Below are 24568 nucleotides of genomic sequence, written 5' to 3' on the forward strand. Positions count from 1 at the left end.
GGGATAAATATGCAGGGTTACAGGGATAAGGCCTAGGTGGGATTGTTGTTGTTAGAAACTCAATGGGCCGAATGGCCTGCTTCTGCACTATAGGGGTTTTATGATGTTATATTAGTGAGAACTGAGGCAGTAAGTGAAAGTAATGTCACCATCAGCACAGTGTTATAAGTAACTAATGGGATATTTGCCTGCACTGGTATTTGAAACATGTTCAGGAGGTCACACGGGCCACTTACCTTCTATCCAAGGTGATCTGTAACGGTGGGTGGTGCAGTTCAGGAAGAACTCGAGGCTTTGCTGCTGCTTACTTGATCTGAGTCTCAGGGGTGACCAGTCACTGCTGTACTGAGAGAAGCTTAAGTGCAGAGTCTCATGAACTTGGCTAAGATTTATTAATGCTGTATAAGATTCCATAGTTCAGCCCCTGGGCTGCTGATTAACAGAATGAACAAAGATGGAGTGAGATTACAATCACTCTTTATTGCTGAATTTAAGACAAAGGATTCGGAAGACGGGTTCTCAAGGCTACATTTACTCGCTAAGTCAGCGGGTGAAGGAACAGTGCTTAGATCATAAGACCATAAGATATAGGAGCAAAATTAGACCATTCAGCCCACCAAATCTGCTCCGCCATTCAATCATGGTTGATGATTCTCATCCCCATTCTCCTGCCTTCTCCCTTATCTCCTTCAGAACCCTGGGGTTCTATCCACTGAGGGTCCATCTGCTCCGGATAATTTATCCACCTTCAGACCTTCTCCTTCGTGGTGGCCATTACATTTACCTCTGCCCCCTGACTCTCTTGACGTTCTGACATGTTACTGATGTCTTCTACCGTGAAGGCTGACACAAAGTAGCCATTTCTTTGTCCCCCATTACTACTTGTCCAGCCTTGTTCTCCAGCGGTCCAGCGACCATCCAAAAGGAAATGATGATGCTTGAAGTCCGAGTGTCCAGTCCCAACTCCTAGAGGTGCACTTTCATTCATTCCGGTTTTAGTCAACTTTGCCTGGTTTTGCCAGGGACGTGGGCACGTGTTGCTGGTCCGTGTCACAGGGCAGGGACGGACGGCAAAGCCGCACCAGATGTGTGCCGAGTGACAGCAGATCCCAGGCAGTCTGAACCTCTGCACCCCGGCCTGGGGCAGCTGCTGCTTCACCTGGTTAGGCCTCAGTCAGCACACGGTGCACCCCTCCCCTACCCCGGAACACCACCCTGTGGAGGGGAAGGGTGAGCTGCTGCACCACAGCATTGCCCAGGAGTGGGGAGGGGAGGGGCAGAATTGAATTGTTTTATAAATGTCAGGACTTCTTTGCAGCCACTTTCTGAACATCAGTTAATTGCTCTGTGATGAATCACCCCGAGAGTTGTGGGGGCGGGGTGGGGACGTTAGGGGGTGAGTGCTCTTGAGGCTGCGTCCCACACTACACCTCAGCACTTGCCTAGGAGTGGGGTGGGGGTTTGGGGTGAGCGGGACTCCCTTACAGAACCTCACCCAGAGAGCTGGGAGGAAATAGAAGATCCCCCGACCCCTACCTTCTCCCCCCCCCCACCCACCCCCACCCCCCACCCCAGACATCACTGGTCCTCGGGCCAGCACCTGAAGATAGCAGGAGGAAGGCCTCCAGGTATCTCAGAGGCCTGCCTGCAACACCCCCGCACTGCGCTAGCAACACTTACCTCCTCACACCAGTTCAAAGCCGCCACGCCAGGTTGAGATTTTTATATACCTACTCTGATACACAAAGTTACATCACGGTAAAGAGATGGGAGACGCTGACGTGGGCAGAGATTGCCCAGTGGATCCCGATGGCATGTTAAGGTATGTAAACTCGTGCTAATCAGTGCCCGTCGGTTCTCTGCGGGTTCCCAGTGATGCCATTTTCCTCCGGCACGGATTGGAAAAGCTGGCTGGAAACCTGCAAAGTGGCCGACACGTGCATCTCCCAGGGGTCACAATGGGAGAATCGCAGCCAACACTTCGAGTCCATTTGATTCTTCATCAGATGTTGGTGCTGCATTAGGGTCAGGGTTGGTTGGGGTACGGTTGGATCCAATCTCTGGCAGGACAGACTGAGTTTAGCCCAGAGTTCCCTTTAGTAAAGCAACATCTCCATCTTAATCCAACCTTATTAATTTCCTGTCTCCCAGCTCAGGAATGGACATTTTCAATCCCTGATCCTGGGATCTAGATGCCTGAATTGTGCAGGAAGACAGAATTCCGCAGCAATATGCCTGGGAGTCATCAGTATTACACAGCACTATCCAGGTATAGATTGCAGGATGGTAATGGATTTGTCTCTTGGTCAGGAATTCCAGTATCCGACCTGGAAGAGTCTGCACTGACAGGAGTTCCTCTGGGAACTCTCGAACACCCACATGGATACCTGGAGTGAGCGTACTCCCATACATTTCAAAACCCTGATTAACTTGCAGCTGCCTAACCCAAGCTGATAAGGAGAACTGCTCTCTTTATGCCCTATTGCCCCAAAGATTTGGGTCTATTCAATCTAAATCTACAAACAAAGTCTCGAATGTAATGAAGCGACTGCAAGTCTTAAAGCACAAGAATCCTTCCTGTTTGGGACAGAATAGGTTAATTCTCTGCTTGTTTCAGCAGAGGTAGAGTAAGTTTTCTCAGATGGATGTCATGACGTCCTCATTTCAAACACTCAGGAATAATTCTTTCCATTTATCTTTTCACTTGCAATTTTTATCAGGAATATATTTGCAAACTTAACCAAAAAGCTTAAACCCATATTAATTAAAAATAAGATTTATCATAACGGCTTTTAAATATCCCTGCTACGTTAAGACTTTTACACTTACTTACAATCCCTCCAGTTTAAGCTTAAAATGTGCACGTTTAATTATTTCTACAGCTTTGCTCCCAGCTTCGGAACAACACAAAATTAAATCAACTGTTTGCTGAAAGTTTAACTCTCCTTAAAGCCTTTTAAACAGAACCTAGTGCCTTTGATGATTGATACAACTATCTTCCCAAAAATCACAGAGCTCAAATCTCCACCAGGTTCCTATTCTTGAAAATGACTGTGGCCATCGATCATTGGCAAGATGAAGGAAGTTAGAATTTATCTTGACCCTGCATTAATCTCACTAACGTAAAATCTCAACTGGGGGAGAGTAATTTATTGAACTCACACACGTCAACACAAATAGAAATCTTTTGTTTTCTTTCAGCCAATCTATAACTAGATTCCAAAGACAAGATTATCTGCCATACCTTACTCCTGATGTGGATGTGCCGGCGTTGGACTGGCGTAAACACAGTAAAAAGTCTGACAACACCAGGTTTTAGTCCAACCTATTTATTTGATAATATACTCACAAGCTTGTGAGTATATTATCAAATAAATAATATACTCACAAGCTTGTGAGTATATTATCAAATAAATAGGTTGGACTAAAATCTGGTGTTGTCAGACTTTTTACTGTGTATACCCTACTCCACCACACGAGAGCACTCCAACCCTTCTAATCTCACTCACCCTCTCTTTCCAAACAAATAGGTTGTTTGCATTTCTATTTCTCTCTCTTTTTAAACATCTTGAGTCCCGTTCTCAACACAGCCGAGACTTTCACTACGCTCTGACACACACAGAAAGCTGGTCCCTACATGTTTCTTTTAACCCGTAACTCCCCTCTTTGGTCTATGGTGCCCCAGACCAACTAATTTCACTCTGTTTCTCTCTCTCACACACACACACACACACACACACACACACACACACACACACACACACACACACACACACACACACACACACACGTCTTCCACAGGGGACTCATATTCCTGGAACCTCTTGCTGCCAGTTCACTCACCCAGCCTTTGTCCCCACTGTACCCGAGCAGGAGTGTGGCGACTGGGGATTTTCACAGTAACTTCATTGCAGTGTTAATGTAAGCCGATTTGTCACACTAATAAATAAACTTTAAAGACTTTTTTAAAATCTCACATTCAGCCGGACAAATGCAAGAATACCAAACTTCAAATAACCAGAACGTTTTATATCGCAGGGTAGCTTCCGATTGGTAGGCACGTTGAGCGTGATTGGCCGAGACGTTGCCATGGAGAAAACAACAGGGAATTATGGGCTTCCCAAGTTCGTAGTAATCCCAAAAAAGGCACAAGGCTTGAATGTGTTAGAGAACCTTCAAATTAATGACAATGACATCACAGGCTGGGATTTTACAAACTCGCTCAGGCGAGTCTCGTAAAATCCCCCCGAGGCTAACAGAGATTTCCGATCTGGGAGCCCCGCCTGCCCCGATTCCGAGGCGAGCAATGTCGGTAAAATTCCAGCCGTTCCGGTCGCACTTGCCCCAAGCCCGGAAAATCCAACCAAAGGTCAACGGGGCCTTTCCATGGTCCGGACTCCCCACCTGCGACCCGGGCCGCTACAATTCCCAATTGTAGGGAGGGGAGGGGAAAATTCCGCACCCTATCTCTGATAGGATCTGGCCGTGTCAAACCAGATCTTTTCCACCGCCTCCTTCCCCAGTTCCCACAGTTGGTGCAGACATCTCCAGCTTTTCTTCACCGTGATCAGGATGTAATCTTCGTTCTCGGGATCGAGCAACACACTGTGCCGCGCGATCAGCAGCGACTGGGAAAGCCGGCACAGCACCAGCAGGAAGAGGGCGTCTCTCTCCCCCTCCGTCAATGGGAGCACGCTCTCAAAACCGGCAATGACATGGCCGCCCACCCCAATGGGGTCCTCGCTCACGACCATCAGGTAGGCGATGTTTATCACCAGCTCGTAGACAAAGCAGCCGTAATTCATATCGCCAAAATCCAGGATGGCCGTAATCTGGAATTCTGGCACAGTGGATCTCTGATCCGCATTTTCTGCTGATGGATCCAAGGGTTCCAGCAAGATGTTATACTCGTTGCAGTCTCCATGAATAATTCCTGGAAAAATGCAAAAACCTTTGATTGTACATTCCTGAGGGAAGAGCACCAGTTATCAGATAGGAATCCGATAGTTTTGATTCATTCAGATGAAATTTCTTGACAAAAACAACATGATGCGATGTAGTATACAATGTTGCAAAGTTAGCGTCTGTAAAGTTAAAACAAAAGATAATTGTAAAATGAGTTGTAAAATTGCAGGGTCCTTTTAAAAGGTAGCTTTTTTTCTGTAGAGGTATATGAAGTACACAGAATGAAACATTTGTTTTGAGATATTAGGCAGTCGTGTTGCCAAGACAACAGGTTGTTTTTGAATTTTGCCCAATCAGTTTAAACCAGGCACTTAGCTAACAGCCACCTATTAGATTTAAATTTGATGTTTTAGTAACCTGAGGATCCATTGTGGGGTTTAAGATGCGGAGATGCTGAAGTTGGACTGGGATGGGCACATTAGAAAGTCTCACAACACCAGGTTAAAGTCCAATAGGTTTATTTGGAAACACAAGCTTTTAGAACACTGCTCCTTTATTAGCTGAGTGCTCATCAGGGAAATAAGAGACAGCTCTCAGATCCAGACAGCCAGCAACTGCCCTCTGATACAGCTACAGCCTCTTCCAGCTCATTTACGTCTTAAAAGAAAGCCTCACTTCAATAGTGAAGATGGCAAAGAAGACAGAAGATTCCAGAAGATAAGATCTGGTTGTATTTTGAGAGTGACTAAAAAAAACTTCTATTCTTTTGTTAATGACTGGGAATTATATTTATCTAAACAGCATTCTATTAGAATAGTATTTTATTCAGTTTGTTAATAATTTAGTTAACCTGTTAGATAAATAAAGTGTTACTTATTGATTTTACAGAGAAAGTGTCAGGTAGTTATTTTGATTTAACCACTAAAAGCTGCCAAAGAGCAGGTCGTACTTCTTCTCACACACTTTTAACAGATTATAAAGTGAGGTACTCCTCTTTGATAGTTAGGTGTTAGTTCTCGGAAAGGAAATCAACCTCTGCTTCACAACAATGGTAACTTATAAAAATGACATATTCAATATAACATGATTAGAAGGAACATGGAACTATGGACTTTGATCACTCAAAATTTCAATACTTCATGCCTGGGTCTATTCTGGATTATTATAGACTAACTGAGACTGATCACTGGTGTGATAATACAGTGCCTTTAAGAAATGTATTTGTGTCATGTTTCTAGTGAAGGGTATGTTTTCAACTTCAGCTCCGATTATGGTGCCACTTTGTCTGCTTCAGGCAGCCTACCTGCTGGGCATGCAGAAGAATGATTGTTCCTATTTATTGGGATGTTTGTTTCAATCTGAACTAATGCAGTTTTGTTTTTTTTTGGGTTGTCCCCTGGGGTTTCAGAGTAGGGTTTAATTAGGTTGATTACCAAGTTATGTGAATGGGCAGAGCTAGTGGAAAAGCAAGCAGTTTTTTATGGATTTTGCAAGGGTATGCTTTGTCTGTATATCACGCAAGGAACAATACTTTTCGCTGTATGTCAATAGACATGACAATGAAGCCAATCAAATTGAATTTTGAGCAAGAAAGTTCTAGAACCTCACGATCCTCAGAGAAAATATTTCTCCTCACCTCTGTGTTAAATGGATGACCCCTTACTTTTAAACAGTGACCCCCTAGTTCTAGATCCTCTGTGAAGAGGAAATTTCCTCTCTACATCTACTGTGTCAATACCCATCAGGATCTTATATGTTCCAATCAAGTTGCCTCTTACTCTTCTAAATTCCAGAGGATACAACTCTAGCTTCTCCAACCTTTCCTCATAAGACACCTGCCCATTCCAAGTATTAATCTAATAAATCATCTCTGAACTGCTTTTAATGTGTTCACATCCTTCCTTGAATAAGGAGATCAATCCTGCTAACTGTACTCCAGATGTGGTGTCACTAATGACCCGTATAACTGAAGCATAACCTTCCTACTTTGGTATTCAATTTATTCTCACAATAAATGAGAAGGCCTCACTAACTACTTTCTATACCTGCATACTAAGCTTTTCCATAAGAACTCGGAGCAGGAGTAGGCCATCTGGCCCCTCGAGCCTGCTCCGCCATTCAATAAGGTCATTCCTGATCTTTTTATGGAATCAGCTCCATTTACCTGCCCGCTCACCATAACCATTAATTCTTTTACTAATCAAAAATTTATTTTTGCCTTAAAAACATTCAATGACCTCAACTGCTTCATTGGGCAGATTCACAACCCTTTGGGTGAAGAAATTCCTCCTCAACTCAGTCCTAAATCTGCTCTCCCTTATTTTGAGGCCATGCCCTTTAGTTCCAGTTTCACCCGCCAGTGGAAACAACCCCTCTGCTTCTATCTTATCTATTCCCTTCATTATTTTATATGCTTCTATAAGATCCCCCCCTTATTCTTCTAAATTCCAATGAGTATAATCCCAGTTTACTCAGTCTCTCCTCATAAGCCAACCCTCTCAACTCCAGAATCAACCTAGTGAATCTCCACTGCACCCCCTCCAGTGCCAGTATATCCTTTCTCAAGTAATTTCTCTAGTGGTTCATGCACTCAGACGCCCAGATCCCTCTGCATCTCAAAGCTCTGCAATCTCTCACCATTTAAACAATAAGCTTTTATTAATTCTTCCTGCCAAAATGGACAATTTTGCATTTTGCCCACATTTGTGGCATGGTGTCACAGTGGTTAGCACTGTTGCCTCACAATGCCAGGGACCTGGGTTCGAATCTCTGCTTGAGTCACTGTCTGTGCAGAGTCTGCACAATCTCACCGTGTCTGCGTGGGTTTCCTCCGGGTGTTCCAGTTTCCTCCCACAGTCCAAAGATGTGCAGATTAGGTGGACTGGCCATGCTAAATTGCCCCTCAGTGTCAGGGGGATTAGCAGGGTAAATATGTGGAGTTATAGGAATAGGGCCTGGATGGGATTGTGGTCTGTGCAGACTCAATGGGCCGAATTGCCTCCTTCTGCATTGTGCGGATTCTATGATTCTATTTAATTTGCAAATCTTTGCCTACTCATTTAACCTGTCGATATCTTTTGTAGGCTCCTTACATCCTCTTCACAACTTACTTTCCCTCCTATCTTTGCATCATCAGAAATTTTAGGAAAGAAATCTTTAATCATTTCACATTCGGGTCATTTACAACTTGAAAGAATTGAGGTCCCAGTACCAATCCCTGAGGCACACCACTCCTTATATCCTTCCAACTGGAAAATTACCCATTTATGCCCACTCTCTGCTTCCAATTAGCCAGCCAACCTTCTATCCACGCCTTCTATTGCCCCCAACACCCCACCCCCCCCATACCGTGCGCTTTTAATTTCCACAGAGAGGGGCGTGGCAGAGTACGGGGTGGAAGGGACGACAGAGAGAGTGGGGTGGCAGGCAGAGAGGGAACAGCATGCAGGGTTCGGAGGGGTGGTGACAGAAATTGTGGGGTGGCAGAGGGGGGCACAGAAAGGGGGCAAGGAAAGAGCAGGGGGCAGGCAGGAACAGCAGAGAAGGATGCGGAGGTAGAATAGTGGCACAGAGGGGGTGGCAGAGAGGAAAGTGTGACAGAGAGAGGAAGCAGCAGAAAGGAGAGGCCAGAGCGGGGGTGGCAGTGAGGAGAGGGCAGAGAGAGGGGGTGGCAGTGAGGAGAGGGCAGGTTGATGGGGAAGGCGATGGGGGGTGGCATAGAGGGGGGGTGGCATAGAGGGAGGCACGCTGACAGTGGGTAACAGAAATGGGAGTGTTGGTGGGGGGGGGGGGTGACAAAAAGTGGGGGGAGGGGCAATAGAGGGGTGGGTGCAGCATAAAGGAGGGGGTGGCAGAGACTGGATGCAAAAATGGAAGTGTCAGAGAGGGGGCAGAAGAGAGGTGGATGGCACTAAGCGGAAGATAGTAGGGGGTGTGGCAGAGAGGGTAGTGACTGTGGGGGAGGGGTGGCCAGTTGGGTGAGAGTGGGCAGCACAGAGGGGGAGACGGAGAGGGGGGACGGCAGACAGAGTGGGGGAATGGTGACAAGAGGGGGGGGTGGCGCAGAGAGAAAGGTGGCAGAGAGGATGGGTTGCTGACAGGGAGAGAGGGGACGGCTGGTGGGGGGGGGTATTAGTGACAGGGAGGGGAGGGATGGCAGAGAGGGAGGGTCGGAGGTGGGGAGGATGGGGGGGTTGGTGACAGGGAGAGAGAGGGGATGGCAGCGGGGAGGGAGGTGGGGGGGTAGTGACAGGGAGGGAGGGGGCGACAGAGAGGGAGGTGGGGGGGGTAGTGACAGGGAGGGAGGGGGCGACAGAGAGGGAGGTGGGGGGGATGGTGACAGGGAGGGAGGGGGCGGCAGAGAGGGAGGTGGGGGGGTAGTGACAGGGAGGGAGGGGGCGGCAGAGAGGGAGGTGGGGGGGATGGTGACAGGGAGGGAGGGAGGGGGTGACAGAGAGGGAGGTGGGGGGGATGGTGACAGGGAGGGAGGGAGGGGGTGACAGAGAGGGAGGTGGGGGGGATGGTGACAGGGAGGGAGGGGGCGGCAGAGAGGGAGGTGGGGGGGATGGTGACAGGGAGGGAGGGGGTGACAGAGAGGGAGGTGGGGGGGATGGTGACAGGGAGGGAGGGGGTGACAGAGAGGGAGGTGGGGGGGATGGTGACAGGGAGGGAGGGGGCGGCAGAGAGTGAGGTGGGGGGGATGGTGACAGGGAGGGAGGGGGTGACAGAGAGGGAGGTGGGGGGGATGGTGACAGGGAGGGAGGGGGTGACAGAGAGGGAGGTGGGGGGGATGGTGACAGGGAGGGAGGGGGTGACAGAGAGTGAGGTGGGGGGGATGGTGACAGGGAGAAGGGGACCCAAGCTCCCAGGAGGCATTATCCAGGAATAGAGCAGTTTCTCAGTAAGGATGGACTCACCTTTCCGAAACTTGCTCAAATTGGGGAGAATCTTTTCCTTGAATTGTTGAATAACTCGCTCGACCATGGATCGCGTGTCTCCCTCCTCCAACAGCTGCAGGTGCTTTTCCAGGAGATGGAGATTGGAAAGATCCCACCTGAATCCATCCCTCTTCAGACTCTGTGCACTTGGGTGCTGGAACCCCTAACAGTGAGAATAATCTGTTAGTCAATCCTAAAGGACTGTTCAACCTGGCCAGGGGAGGCAATGGCCCAGTGGTAATATCACTAGATTGTTAATCCAGAAACTCAGCTAATGTTCTGGGGACCCAGGTTCGAATCCCACCACGGCAGATGGTGGAATTTTAAATCAATAAAAAAACTGGAATTAAGAATCTACTGATGACCATGAAACCATTGTTGGAAAAACCCAAATCTGGTTCACTAATGCCCTTTAGAGAAGGAAATCTGCTGTCCTTACCTGGTCTGGCCTACGTGTGATTCCAGAGCCACAGCAATGTGGTTGACTCGCAACCGCTCTTGGGTAACTAGGGAGGGGGAATAAATGCTGGCCCAGCCAGCGATACCCCTGTCCACATATTAAGTTAAAAAATTCCCCCCTCCCTCACCACAACATTCCTTTTTCAGGACAGAGACCAATGTCAGCCTCACACTCTTCAAAGAAAAAGGGGCACATTTTGGAAAGGAAGCTCATCAGAAACAATTATCTCTCTCCCTGCAGACACTGCCTGATCTGCTGAGTCTCTCCAGCATTTGCAGTTTCGATTTCACAGTTCCAGCAGTATTTTGCTTGTCCCTTGCTGATCTAACTGACCTTTGTTATAGACGCTAGGTCCGCCTCAAATGAATAATGAATATTGATGTCAGAGTTGCAAATTCATTAAAACACAGAATTAAACATATTTTAGAAGAAATACTTACAACATAAACTCATGTGTTTAGAAGGTCGGCACAGTGGGTTAGTGCTGCTGCCTCACAGCGCCTGGGAACCGGGTTCAATTCCAACCTCAGTTCATTGTCTGTGCAGAGTTTGCACATTCTCCCCGTGTCTGTGTGGGTTTCCTCCGGGTGCTCCGGTTTCCTCCCACAGTCCAAAGATGTGCAGGTTAGGTGGATTGGCCATGTTAAATTGCCCTTTAGTATCCCAAGATATGTAGGTTAGGGGGATCACAGAATCGTACAATCCATATAGTGCAGAAGGAGTCCATTCGGCCCATCGAGCCTGCACCAACAACAATCCCTCCCAGGATCCCCGTGACCCCATCTGTTTACCCTGCTCATCCCCCTGACATTAACAGCAATTTAGCAATGGCCAATCCATCTAACCTGTACATCATTGGACTGTGGGAGGAAACCGGAGCACCCGGAGGAAACCCACGCAGACACGGGGGAGCCCTGCCAATTCCAAACTTATCCGAGTTTGGAATTGAGCCCGGATCCCTGTGAGGCAGCAGTGCTAACCCCTGAGCCACTGTGCCACCCACAGTAGGTTAAATATGTGGGATTACAGGGATAGGGCTTAGATAAGATAAAAAGGTGGGCCTTGAAGGGCTGAATGGCTTCCTTCTGCACCTTAGGGATTGTATAACAGTCAGTTGATTCAAACTGAACCTTTGTTCTAGATGAGGTGCGCATCACTTTATTCCCCATCCCTAATTACCCTTGAACCGAGCGGTTTGCTAATCCACTTTCTCTGGTGCTACATGTCTGCAACACTATATTGTGCACCCTCTCCTTCCCTTCTCCCCATGTACTCTATGAACGGTATGCTTTGCCTGTATAGCGCAAGAAACAATGGGCAGAATTTTACCACCTCACTTGTCCCAAAAGTAAGTATACCTGACTTGCTAACTTATTTTAAAGAGAGGTTTTAGGCTGTAAGAAGAATATTGCTTGGTTGGAACTCATAGGGATAGGTTAGCAGTTAAGAATTGCATCTTGTCACGTTTAAATATTCTTCAATTGTTAAAAGTTAAGCTAATTAATTTGTTATAGTTAAATTATGCTGTTAAATAAAGTTTGTTTTGATAAAAGCTCATTAGAATCACTCCTGGATTGAAACTTTATATCTTCACATTAATGTCAAAATGGGAAATAGTTGAGGTCTAGTTTGGCTTCATTAATATACTTGGGGGGTTTCTGATCTGACCATTAGTGAGGCTAGCTTCCAATTCCAGATTTTTAAAAAAAAGTTGAGTTGCCATGGCGGGCTTTGAAACCGCGTCCCGCAAGAATTGGCCTCGATCGCCAGCCCAGTGACATTACCACAGTGCTACCATCTGATGTAGGTGGGTCTCCTAAGGGGATCTGGCATGACTGATGTAAAACCAATGTTGCCGTCACACTAAGAACTACAAAGGAATTCTGAACATTCAAATACCTCATGAAGGACTTTGTCCATTTGGGCAATGGTTCGACCCATTCTGTAGAAAGTCCGATGATCCAAAGTGAGATTGGCGAAAGGGACACCAGGCAGATAGGTCAACATCCTGACCATGTGTTGTGAAGATTCATTCCCTTTCCCTGTTAAGCATTTGGAGCATTAATTAACTTGGATTTTTAACTGTGTAGACAGAGAAAGAACGACCAAGACAAGGATCCAGCAACAATAAGAGCAATATTGGCTTTAAAATGAATATTCCGGCTGAGAGTTAAGCTTGCTAGGAATTTTGGTGGTGGCACGGTGGCACAGTGGTTAACACTGCTGCCTCAGAGTGCCAAAGACCTGCGTTTGATTCCCGGCCTTGGATCACTGTCTGTGTGGAGTCTGCATGTTCTACCCGTGTCATCCGAGTTTCCTCCGAATGCCATGGTTTCCTCCCATAGTCCAAAGTGTGTGGGTTAGTTTGATTGGCCATGCTAAATTGATCCTAGGGGGATTAGCAGGGTAAATGTGTGGGTTTCTGGGGGTAGGGCCTGGGTGGGATTGTTGTCGGTGCAGACTCAATGGGCAAAATAGCCTCCTTCTACACTGTAGATTTTCTATGAAATTCTAAGAACATTGTGACAGCCCCATAACCTACCCCACTCCTCAGGTTTTGGGGAAGAGACACAGCAAAGAAGGCAAGAAAGAACATTTTTACCCAACACACAGTGATGATCTAGAACACATTGCCAATGAGGGAGGTGAAAGTGGAGCTACTCAGTGGATACTGGATGGGCAGATGAAGGTAATAAATGTGCAGGATGACTGGAGGAATGGCACTAACTGGACCACTCTACAAAGAGCTAGCAAAATAGAGGGAGGAACTCAGAATGATCACAATCAATGGAGAAAAAAACATAAGGCAAAGCTAATACAAGACCATGTCCAGGCCTGTTGTAGATAAATAGATGGGGATTGCTGACTGGAATAGTGAATTAGTCTGTTGTGATGACTTCAGCCAGGTTAATGAGGTTGACTTGATAGATTATGAATACCTGATGAGTCCTAATTGATGGTTGAATCAGAGAGCCTCATGCTCCCTATTTAAAGCAGGTATGTCAGACTCTCAGCCTGCATTTAGCAACTGGAGAGCTGGCTGTGTACAGATGTATGGTGAAAATAAAGTAACTTGGTGATGGAACATTTGCCTCTGTGGAGTTATTACATCCATCAGTCCTGCATCACGTGATTACCAAGAAGATGAGCTGAATGGATTAAATTGGAGGGAGGCGATGGCCTAGTGATATTATCACCAGACTATTAATCCAGAAACTCAGCTATTGTTCTGGGGACCCGGGTTCAAATCCCGACACAGCAGATGCAAAACAAAAATCTGGAATTAAGAATCTACTGATGACCACGAAACCATTATCAATTGGCGGAAAAACCCATCTGGTTCACTAATGGGAAGGAAATCTGCCATCTTTACCCAGTCTGGCCCACATTTGACTCCAGAGCCACAGCAATGTGGTTGACTCTTAACTGCCCTCTGAAATGGCTGAGCAAGACACTCCGTGCCAGGGTGACTAGGGATGGACAATAAATGCTGGCCAGCCAGCGATGCCCATGTCCCACAAATGAATAAAAGAAGTTTCAAAGTTTGACATTTTTCAGTTGGACTGTAAGCTGAGCCCAGTAACTAATACTCACCAATAGTTTCCAGTGACATAATCTGGCCATCAACGGTAGGGATTGGAGTGGGTGAAGGAAATCCTTTCTCACTCAAATACATCATGGCTCTCGTTTGTGCTTCAATCATATCGGCATCTCGGCTATCGACAGAGTTCATCACTTTGAGGACATAGCTCTCACTCTGATCTCCACCCTCCTGTCCCCCAGACACCACCACGTGGAAGTTCTGGTCATGGTAACTGGGCATTGGTCGGACACTGGAGACCTTCAGACCGTACAACCGCTCGACCAACTCAACAGCCTGGGCTCCACTCAGCGAGGATTTGATTAGAACAGGTTTCTCCATGGAGGATATCTGAGAAACACCGGGATAATGAAACTGATTAAATAAGGGAATGTGGTCACTCTGCAGCATAATTAATGGGAAAAAAATACCATTCGCTTCATATACTGAAAATATGAGAGTCTGATGTAGGGGCGGGATTTTTATGGCCTCGCTCATCCCGAATCTGTAAAATCCCACCTGAGGTCAATGGATTTTTCCATGTTCCGCCCCTTTGGGTGGTAAAATTCCAGGTGTAATGTTATTATGGCGCATCCATGTTATCCCTCTGAAGAGCATCCTACTCAGTCCCATCCATTGGCTCCGTCTACAATTCTCGCTGCTTCAGATTCAGAAAAGCAGCCGGCATAATCAAGGATCCTACACACACCCCGGACATTCTCTCTTCCACCTTCTTCCATCGGGAAAAAGATACAAAAATCTGAAGTCATGTACTAACCAACTCAAGAACAGCTTCTTCCCTGCTGCTGTCAGACTTTTGAAAGGACTGATCACATATTAAGTTGATCTTTCTCTTCACCCTATCCGTAACTGTAACACTACATTCTGCACTCTCTCCTTTCCTTTTCCCCTATGTACTCTATGAGCGGTATGCTTTTGTCTGTATAGCGCGCAAGAAACAATGAATTTTCCTCTTCCACCCACAGGTGAGGGGCGGACCATGGAACGATCCATTGGCTTCGGGCGGGATTTTCCGGTTTCGGGACGAAATCGGCCGGAAAACCTTGCCCAATACTTTTCACTGGATACCAATAAGGTGGTTAACACTGCTGCCTCACAGCGCCAGGGACCCGGGTTCAATTCCCGGCCTAGGTCACAGTCTGTGTGGAGTTTGCACATTCTCCCCGTGTCTGAATGGGTTTTCTCCGGGTGCTCCGGTTTCCTCCCACAGTCCGAAAGATGTGCTGGTTAAGGTGCATTGGCCGTGCTAAATTCTCCCTCAGTGGACCTGAGTGTCGGAGTGTGTGGCAACTGGGTGATTTTCACAGTAACTTCATTGTGGTGTTAATGTAAGCCACTTGTGACACTAATAAATAAAGTTAAACAATAAATCAAATTAAATCATCCCCCATTCTATCACAACAGCTTTGTAAGTATATTTGCCTCATGCGTCTATCCAATTTCCTTTTAGGATTATTGACAATCCCTGCTTCCCTCGTGGGCAACGAGTTCCAGGTTTGTGGCCTAAAAATGTTTATCTTCAAATTCCCATATGTCCTGTTCAGTCTGCACCAACCACAATTCCAACCAGGCCCTATTCCTGTAACCCCACACAATTTCCTTAGCTAGTCCCTAAGGGGCAATGTGTCATGGTCAATCCTCATAACAAACTTGTTATCTGCAGGGTCAACTAATGGGAACACTAGTCACCGTGTCAAAATCTTCCATTTTCTTGCACAACTCTGTGAATTTAGTCTCCTTCGCTCCAAGGAGAAAGGACCCTAGCTTCTCCAATCTAACCCCATAGCTAACATCACTGGAACCATCTGATCAATCTCAAGGACCTGCACATCCTTTCTAAAATGAGATAACGAAAATTGGACGTAATATAAGAAATAAATAGGAGCAGGAGTAGGCCATCTAGCCCTTCGAGCCTGCCCCGCCATTCAATAAGATCATGGCTGATCTGTCGTGGCTCAGTTCCACATTCCCGCCCTCTCCCCATAACCCTTAATCCCCTCGCTTATCAAAAACCCATCAACCCGCATCTTAAAAATATTTAGCAAGGCAGCCTCCACCACTTCAACGGGCAGAGAATTCCAGAGATTCACCACCCTTTGAGTGAAGAAGTTCCTCCTCAACTCCGTTCTAAACCGCCCCCCCCTTTATCTTGAGGCTGTGCCCCCTAGTCCTACTGTCCTTTCTGAGCGGGAAGAGTCTCTCCACCTCTATCCTATCCGTCCCATTCATCATCTTATATGTCTCAATGAGATCTCCCCTCATTCTTCTAAACTCTAACGAGTACAAGCCTAGTTTATTCAGCCTCTCCTCATAGCTCAACCCCCTCAACTCCGGTATCAGCCTAGTAAACCTCCTCTGCACTCCCTCCAACGCCAAAATATCCTTGCGCAGGTGCGGCGACCAAAACTGCACACAGTACTCCAGCTGCGGCCTCACCAATGCCCTATACAGCTGCAGCAAGACCTCCCTTTTATACTTTTATATTCTTTTGTATTCTTTATAGAATATACTTCTAAAGAATATACTTTTATATTCAATCCCCCTCGCTATGAAGGCCAGCATCCCATTAGCCTTCCTGACCACCTGCTGCACCTGCAAGCTGGGTTTTCGTGACTCATGCACAAGGACCCTGAGGTCCCTCTGCACCGTCGCCTGCTGCAGTTTTTCGCCACGTAAGTAACAGTCCTTCCTACCATTATTCCTACCAAAGTGGACCACCTCGCACTTGCCAACATTAAATTCCATTTGCCAGTTCCTGGCCCATTCGCCCAGCCTATCTAGATCCTTCTGCAGACTCTCCACACCCTCCGCGCAATTTGCCATTCCACCAATCTTGGTGTCATCAGCAAATTTCGACACCATACACTCAGTTCCCTCCTCCAGATCATCTATATAAATGGTAAATAGCTGAGGCCCCAGCACCGACCCCTGGGGCACTCCACTAGTCACTAACCGCCAATCCGAATAGCACCCATTGACCCCCACTCTCTGCCTCCTATTTGACAGCCAATCCTCTATCCACGCTAACACCCTACCCCCAACTCCATGCCCCCTTACCTTCTGCAATAACCTCTTGTGAGGTACCTTGTCAAACGCCTTTTGAAAATCAAGAAAGACCACATCCACCGGCTCTCCTCTATCCACCACCCTAGACACATCCTCATAGAACTCCAATAAATTTGTCAGACATGACTTCCCCTTAACAAAACCGTGCTGCGTCTGCTCTATCAAGCAATTCCCCTCAAGATGCCTCGCTATTTCCTCCTTGATGACGGATTCTAACATTTTACCTACAACAGACATTAAACTAACCGGCCTATAATTCCCTGCCTTTTGCCTGCCACCCTTCTTAAACAACGGCGTAACATTAGCCGTTTTCCAATCTTCCGGCACTTCCCCGGAATCCAGCGATGTTTGGAAAATAACCAGCAAGGCATCCACTATCACCTCCGCCATTTCTTTCAGAACCCTTGGATGCATTCCATCCGGTTCTGGGGACTTGTCCACAATCAGTCCCTCCAGTCTGTCGAGCACCGCCTCTCTAGTAACAATAATGTCATTGAGACCCTCCTGTCCTACCATCTTTCCATCTTTCCCGGCAAATTATTCACGTCCTCCTCCGTAAAGACCGAAACAAAAAAGTTATTCAAGGCCTCAGCCATTTCCCCATCCCCTACCACTAAGACCCCCCTCTCATCCTCTAAGGGTCCAACGTTCACCCGAGCCAGCCTCTTCCTTTTTATATATTTATAAAAACTCTTGCTATCCTTTTTTATATTAAGCGCTAGCCCAGCTTCATAGTTTATCCTACCCTTCTTTATCAACTTCTTTGTCAATCTTTGTTGACATTTAAACCTCTCCCAATCGTCTTCTCGCCCACTACTCTTAGCTACTCTAAACGCCTCCGCTTTTAATTTAACACTTTCCTTCACCTCCTTTGTTATCCACGGCTTATTACCTCTCCTCCTACAGTCCTTTTTAACCATCGGAATAAATTTCTGCTGAGCACCAAGAAAGATCTCCTTAAAGATCCTCCACTGCTCCTCAGCAGACCTACCTTCCAACGCGCTCCCCCAGTCAACATTCGCCAATTCTTCTCTCATCCTACCGTACTCCCCTCTGTTCAAACAAAGGACGCGTGTCCGGGAACCCACTTTCTCCTCCTCCATCTGCACCAGAAACTCCACCATACAATGATCACTTTCCCCAAGAGGATCCTTCACCACAAGGTCCCTAATTCTACCCGCCTCGTTACATAACACCAGATCCAAGATAGCTTGCTCGCTCGTTGGCTCCAACACACACTGTTCAAGGAAACTATCCCGGCAGCATTCCAAGAACTCCTCCTCGAGCCCACCGCGTCCAACATGGGTCGACCAATCAATATGTAGATTGAAATCCCCCATAATTATCGCCGTTCCATTCCTGCACACCGCATTTATTTGCACATTAACAGCCCGCCCCACCTCCAGATCATTATTCGGGGGCCTATAGACGACACCCACCAGCGTCTTCCTCCCTTTGCTGTTCCTAATCTCCACCCACAACGATTCCACTTTCTGCTCTTTGGCTCCAATATCATCCCTTGCTACCACCCTGATGCTATCCTTAATCAGCAGAGCTACGCACCCCGCTTTTCCCTCCCGCCTATCCTTCCTAAACACTTGATACCCCTGGACATTCAGCTCCCAGTCCCTGTCACCTTGCAGCCACGTCTCTGTAATGGCCACCAGATCATATCCATTTGTGCTGATCTGCGCCACCAGCTCATCCACTTTATTCCGAATGCTTCATGCATTCAGATAAAGTGCCTTCATCCCAGCCTTCACCTGGACCCTATTTGCCAGAACGCCACCAACCATACTCACGCCCCCTACTCCCTTTATTATTGGGACTTCCTCGGCCTCTTCCCTTACCTGTACTCTCTCCTTAACTTTAGACCCCATAATGTCACCTACCCTCACACCCTCCCCCCCCTAATTAGTTTAAAGCCCTATCTACAGTCCTATTTACATGATTCGCCAGGACTCTGGTCCCAGCACGGTTCAGACCAACCCCATCCTGCCCGAACAGGTCCCACCTACCCCAATACTGATGCCAATGCCCCATAAATTCAAACCCATTCCTCCCACACCAATCCCTGAGCCACCCATTCACTTCCTTAATCTTATCAACCTTACGCCCGTCTGCACTCGGTTCAGGCAGTAGCCCAGAGATAACCACCTTGTCGGTTCTACTTTTTAATTCCATTCCCAGCTTTTCATACTCCCTCCCCAGATCCTCAGTTTGCACTTTGCCTACGTCGTTGGCACCCACATGTACTACCACGACCGGATTCTCACCCTCCCACTCCAGGTTCCTCTGCAGCCCAGATGTGACATCCTGGACCCGAGCACCAGGCAGACAACACACCCTTCTGTGCACTTTGTCATTGTGACAAAGGACAGTGTCAATACCCTTAACCCCACTGTCCCCAATTACGACTACGTTCCTTATCACCTTCTCTTTGCCTATATCCTGCGTCTGCATCACTGTACTGTGTGCAGTTTGCTCACCAACCTCACCTCCCTCGTTCTCGTCCACACTGGAAGCAAGAACCTCAAACCTGTTATGCAAATTGAGAGGCTGAGGCATCCAGTCCCCACCCTCCTTCCTCCGGTCCCCACCCTCCTTCCTCTTCTCAGCAGCCCCCTCTTGTTCCTGACCCTTAGAATTAGCCAGTCTAGGGGGGGGGGGTGGATGTCTCTTGCACCCCATTGACAATGGCACCCTCTCTCCCCCTGATGAGCCTCAGTGTCTGAAGCTCAGAGGCCAACTCATCTATCTTGAGCTGGAGCTCCTCCAGCAACCTGCACTTACTGCAGACATGGTCACTGGGAAGGACCCTGGGGTCCACCAGCTCCCACATCATACAGAAACAACACATAAGAATATAAGAACATAAGAAATAGGAGCAGGAGTAGGCCATCTAGCCCTTCGAGCCTGCCCCACCATTCAATAAGCATCACATGCCCCTCCATTATTCACTGTAGTAGTATTGAAAATTTCCACACGAACTTACCTGGCCCTTTTTCTCCCAAGCCCTTTGTTCCTAAGCCCTAATAGCTCACTCTGCTTCCCTCTCACTCCGCTGCCCGCTGTCTACACCAGGCCTCCTTTTAAACCTGGTGCTGTTTTAAAGCCTGCTCACCCACAAATCCCTGCTATCCACTCCCTTAGAATTCTTAAAGCGGTAAATACAAAAAGCCCGCAAAAATGCTTTTAAATGATTTAAACAGTTCTACAAAGTAGTTCTTACTACGAAAGTGCTTTAAACTTATTTAAACAGGTTTTTAACAGGTAATTTCTTATCTGACTCTCTGCTCCCTCACTCATCTGCTCCAGCAAATCTTGTCACTCTATTATAGAAAGGATATTATTGAACTAGAAAGAGGGCAGAAGAGATTTACTAAAATGCTACCAGGACTTGATGGTATGAGCTGGATAGACTGGGACTTTTTTTCTCTGGAACATATTTATTTGATTTGATTTATTATTGTCACATATATTAGTATACAGTGAAAAGTATTGTTTCTTGCGCATTATACAGACAAAGCATACCATTCATAGAGAAAGAAATGAGAGAGTGCAGAATGTAGTGTTACAGTCATAGCTCAGGTGTGGAGAAAGACTTAGGGGTGATCTTACAGATGTCTATAAAATAATGAGGGGCATAGATCAGCTAAATAGTCTTTTCCCAAAGGTAGGTGAGTCTAAAACTAGAAGGCATTGGTTTAAGGTGAGGGGGAGAGATCCAAAAAGGTTCAGAGGGGCAATTTTTTTCCTCACAGAGGATGGTGAGTGTCTGGAACAAGCTGCCAGAGGTAGTAGTAGAGGCGGGTACAATTTTGTTTTTTCAAAAAGCATTTATACCCTTACAAGGGTAAGATGGGTATAGAGGGACATGGGCCAAACGTGGGCAATTGGGACGAGCTTAGTGGTTAAAAAAGGGGCAGCATGGAGAAGTTGGGCCGAAGGGCCTGTTTACATGCTGTAAACCTCTATGACTCTATAACTAGTCCAGTGCACAGAACATATTTAGGTGAAAAGTTGAAGATGGGAAGGTTGAAAAGCTGTAACAGATGCAAGGTGGGCTCAAAGGGGGAAATAATCCAGTAGAATAGATAAACATCGAAGAAAGCAGAGTGAAAAGATCGATATCAATAGACATTAGAAAGCCCATATCACTAGTTTCTGAGTTTGGGTCAATTCTAACATAGGAAAACATGTTAAAGCAAGATACTTTAATACAAAGATGCTATTTAAGATAAAGAATGAGTAATCAAAATAAATTACTACCTGGTATCACACTGAAAGGTTTGTTTCAAAGGTGTTACAGAATTCACTAAGAAAGAAATTCCAGAGGATTAAAAGGGGTAAGTATTGAAGGTGTTATCGGACAACAAATTTTATGAAATTGGGCACACAAAATGGAAGCAAACTAAAGCTATCCTCAGAGCCCTCCACTAAAATCACAAAGTAACAGACACTGATCAGTAGGCAAGAGCATGCTTTTAGAATGCAAATGAGGGCGAGCTCATAAGGGAAATTGGACAGGATGGCACCTACAGGAACTAAATTAAAGAACACATCCCCACCCTATCAAAATCTAAACCAGTCAAACAACCCATGGAGACACCTAAAATTAACACAGTTAAGGAAGTGTTCCTGGTCCCTCAAAACTCTTGAGATCAATAACACACGTATGGTTCCAACCCCAGAGATCCTAGACCATTGATAACCAACCAATCAAAAACGATTAACACACACTTAAAACAATTGCTCCAACACTCGAAAACTTCGAAACAGGATGGCTGAAGTCAAATACTGTAAATAAATGATTAGCATTTGAAACGCGAAGTTCAGGTATGACCATAGCCCGCTGTGGGGGAGTCTTCAGAGCACTTTCGGGACAATCCAATTGTATGTCCTAACTGTGCTTTTCCGTCGACGTAAAGAAAATAAAGCTATGCCGTTATTGAACTTCACCCTGAGTCCATAGTGGTCGTTTCGCCCACTCGCGCTAACAAAGGTTTATTTAACTATTGTAGGAGCTTTGTGGAAGATTATGCAGTGCTTGTAAAACCCTTACAGGATTCCATCAAAGGACAGAGAGACTGTAGAATGGGGGAAGAAAGAGAAGCAAGGGTGGCATGGTAGCACAGCGGTTAGCACTGCTGCCTCACAGCGCTAGGGACCTGGGTTCAATTCCTGGCTTGGGTAACTGGCTGTGTGGAGTTTGCACATTCTCCCTGTGTCTGCATGGGTTTATTCCGAGTGCTCCAGTTTCCTCCCACAATCCAAAGATGTGTGGGTTAGGTTGATTGGCCATGCTAAATTGATCCTAGTGTCAGGGGATTAGCAGGGTAAACGTGTGCGGTTATGGGAATAGGGCCTGGTAGGATTGTGGTCGGTGCAGAATCAATGGGCTGAATGGCCTCCTCCTGCACTGTTGGGATTCTATGATTCAAGCTTTGACAGATTTAAAATTGGCTCAATGGCACACCCCACACTGCGTGGGCAGTGGTAAATGATGAAGGAACAATGATTGCAGAAGAGCAGATTCCAGGAAGTAAGTCAGCAGAACTGAAAGTCTTAACTAAAGCTTTAGATTGGTGTGGTGGGAAATTCTGTTTCGGTGGTTGGATTACTTAGAAATACTAAAAAAGTAATGTTTTCCGCAAAGGCAAATGAAACTCAGATTTAAAATGTAATAAAATTTATTTCTAAAACTGGTTTTGTTATAAAACAACAAAATACGTACGTTAGATAAATACAATACTTCAGTGGAAGGGGGATCTGCTGATGTTACAGCGCCTCGAGTTTCCTCCACAGACCTCAACTTTCGATCAAAATTTGGATGATTGTACAATTTGGTTGTCTTAGACACAGCCTAGCAATTAATTTAAGATCTCATTTAATATTTATCTTGTCAATCCATTCATGACAACATTCTCAAATCGAATTACATTCTGACACCTTAAATAATGGTTTCGTTACTTGTTCATTCAACTCTCTTAAGTATACTGCTCAATAAAAATAACTTCCTTGTCGCTTAGCAACACAAGGCTATATTTTTAACTTATTCGGCGTTTAGCAAGGTGGTTCGAACTGCTGCGATTCTCCCACTGTGACCCGCGACTTCTCTGTTGGGTCGCAGTGGGAGACACTGCGACCTTGAACAGGGATTCACGCATGCACTGGGAACGCACGTGCATCTCCCAGAGCCAGTGAACGGTCACCAGTCACCTTTCAGATCCCGAGTGAATCTCCCACCCCGCCAAGAATTCTTCATTCCGGTGGGTTTCAGACTAGCTCCCCGGGTTTGAGAGACCCCGCCGGAGTGAGGGGGGGGGCAATTGGGACCCCCCACGGGGTCAGGCGGTAGTGGGGGGGATGGTGCTTCCTAGCCATGGACACCCTGACAGTGCCAGCCTGTGCCCCCGGCACTGCCCAAGTGCCCATGCCCACAGGATGCCTTGGCACTGCGCACCAGCATCAGGCAGCGCCAAGGGAGCGGGGCCTAGGGGTGATTGGTGGGGGTGGGAGGTCCCGCTGCCACTCTGCAATGGAGGAAGGCCAGCGATTGGGGAGGGGTGGTCTGCCGTTGAGGGGGGGGGGTCGTTGACTCCGGGTGGGGTCTGACCCAGAGAGGTCAGCGGTGGGGGGAGGGTGGTTCTACCAGGGTGAGGGGATCACCACTGCTGGGGAATGGGGCCTCGACATCGGGGTGCTCTGGGATGGCGGGGGCTGGGTGGCGGGGTGGAGGGTCAGGGCTGGCCCAGGAATTGTTGTGGGGCCTCGATCGGACCGTGGGAGGGGGCTGGAGGGGCAGCACTGTCAGGAGTGCTGCGCAGAGTTGCAGAACTGTCAGACTCTGGCGCAAATAGACCCCGACTCCCCCGGGTTTTTAATGAGATTCCTGACTGGAGAGAAAGAGAGAGGCAGAGACAGAGGGACAGAGAAAGAGACAGATAAAAAGACTGACAGATTGGCTTTTTTCTGCCAACCCTGTACTGATGAAAACAGGTCTCCAAAACAGACTGACGGCTGAACACGTGGTTCCAAAACTATATGTTAATTCTTATCTCGTATTGAAATTGTTTGGCACATGCTGTCCCTGACTTGGAGAAACAGGTTTCACAGATGTTATGAAAAACTTTGTTTGGCTGATAAAGAGCCCTGCTTGGCTGTGTTTTGCTAGCATTGTACTTTCCAGAAAGGCAGCCAATTCCTAGCGAACCCAGCACACTTTCTGGGTTTTAAGATGTAGTCAAGTTAAAACTGAGTTAGTTCATTTTTGAAGCTTAGCATTTAGATGTAATTGCATCGACAGAAATATCTTAAAATGAAGTCTTTGCGTAAAAGAAGCAAACCACAGGCCTTAAGGGCACTCTGTTTATAATTACAGGATAGTGCGCGCAAAGTTAATCAAGATATCAATAACTTCATTTATTCATTTGTGGGACATGGGCATCACTGGCTGGCTAGCATTTATTGCCCATCCCGAGTTGCCTTTGAACTGAGTGTCTCGCTAGGCCATTTCAAATGGTAGTTGAGAGTCAACCACATTGCTGTGGCTCCAGAGTCACATGTAGGCCAGACTAGGTAAGGACAGCAGATTTC

At 46.8% G+C, this 24568-nt stretch overlaps 2 protein-coding genes across 5 annotated transcripts in view; both read right to left on the minus strand.

The window, feature by feature from the left end:
• LOC145360826 (hydroxylysine kinase-like) overlaps positions 1–24568 on the minus strand; it is a 43542-nt gene that overhangs the window by 11647 nt on the left and 7327 nt on the right. The window contains exon 1 of one of the 2 annotated variants that reach the window (XM_080216313.1): positions 237–334. The exons of the other annotated variant lie outside the window; for it this stretch is intronic. The gene's annotated coding sequence lies outside the window, so the exon portion shown is untranslated. Of the gene's footprint in view, positions 1–236; positions 335–24568 lie in introns of those variants that run through there. 2 annotated transcript variants of the gene reach the window in all.
• Positions 2392–24568, minus strand: part of LOC145360825 (hydroxylysine kinase-like) — a 29546-nt gene continuing 7369 nt past the window's right edge. For all 3 annotated transcript variants that reach the window (XM_080216308.1, XM_080216307.1, XM_080216309.1), the window contains 5 exons: positions 13897–14233; positions 12202–12344; positions 9822–10005; positions 3463–4933; positions 2392–3244 (listed from right to left, as the gene is read on the minus strand). In XM_080216308.1, the coding sequence (XP_080072434.1) occupies positions 4464–4933; positions 9822–10005; positions 12202–12344; positions 13897–14224 (1125 nt within the window). In that variant the 5' untranslated portion in view covers positions 14225–14233 and the 3' untranslated portion in view covers positions 2392–3244; positions 3463–4463. The remainder of the gene's footprint in view (positions 3245–3462; positions 4934–9821; positions 10006–12201; positions 12345–13896; positions 14234–24568) is intronic.

The sequence above is a fragment of the Carcharhinus amblyrhynchos genome, chromosome 32 (genome assembly GCF_965287045.1).
Source record: "Carcharhinus amblyrhynchos chromosome 32, sCarAmb.v2.hapA, whole genome shotgun sequence".
Lineage (NCBI taxonomy): Eukaryota > Metazoa > Chordata > Chondrichthyes > Carcharhiniformes > Carcharhinidae > Carcharhinus > Carcharhinus amblyrhynchos.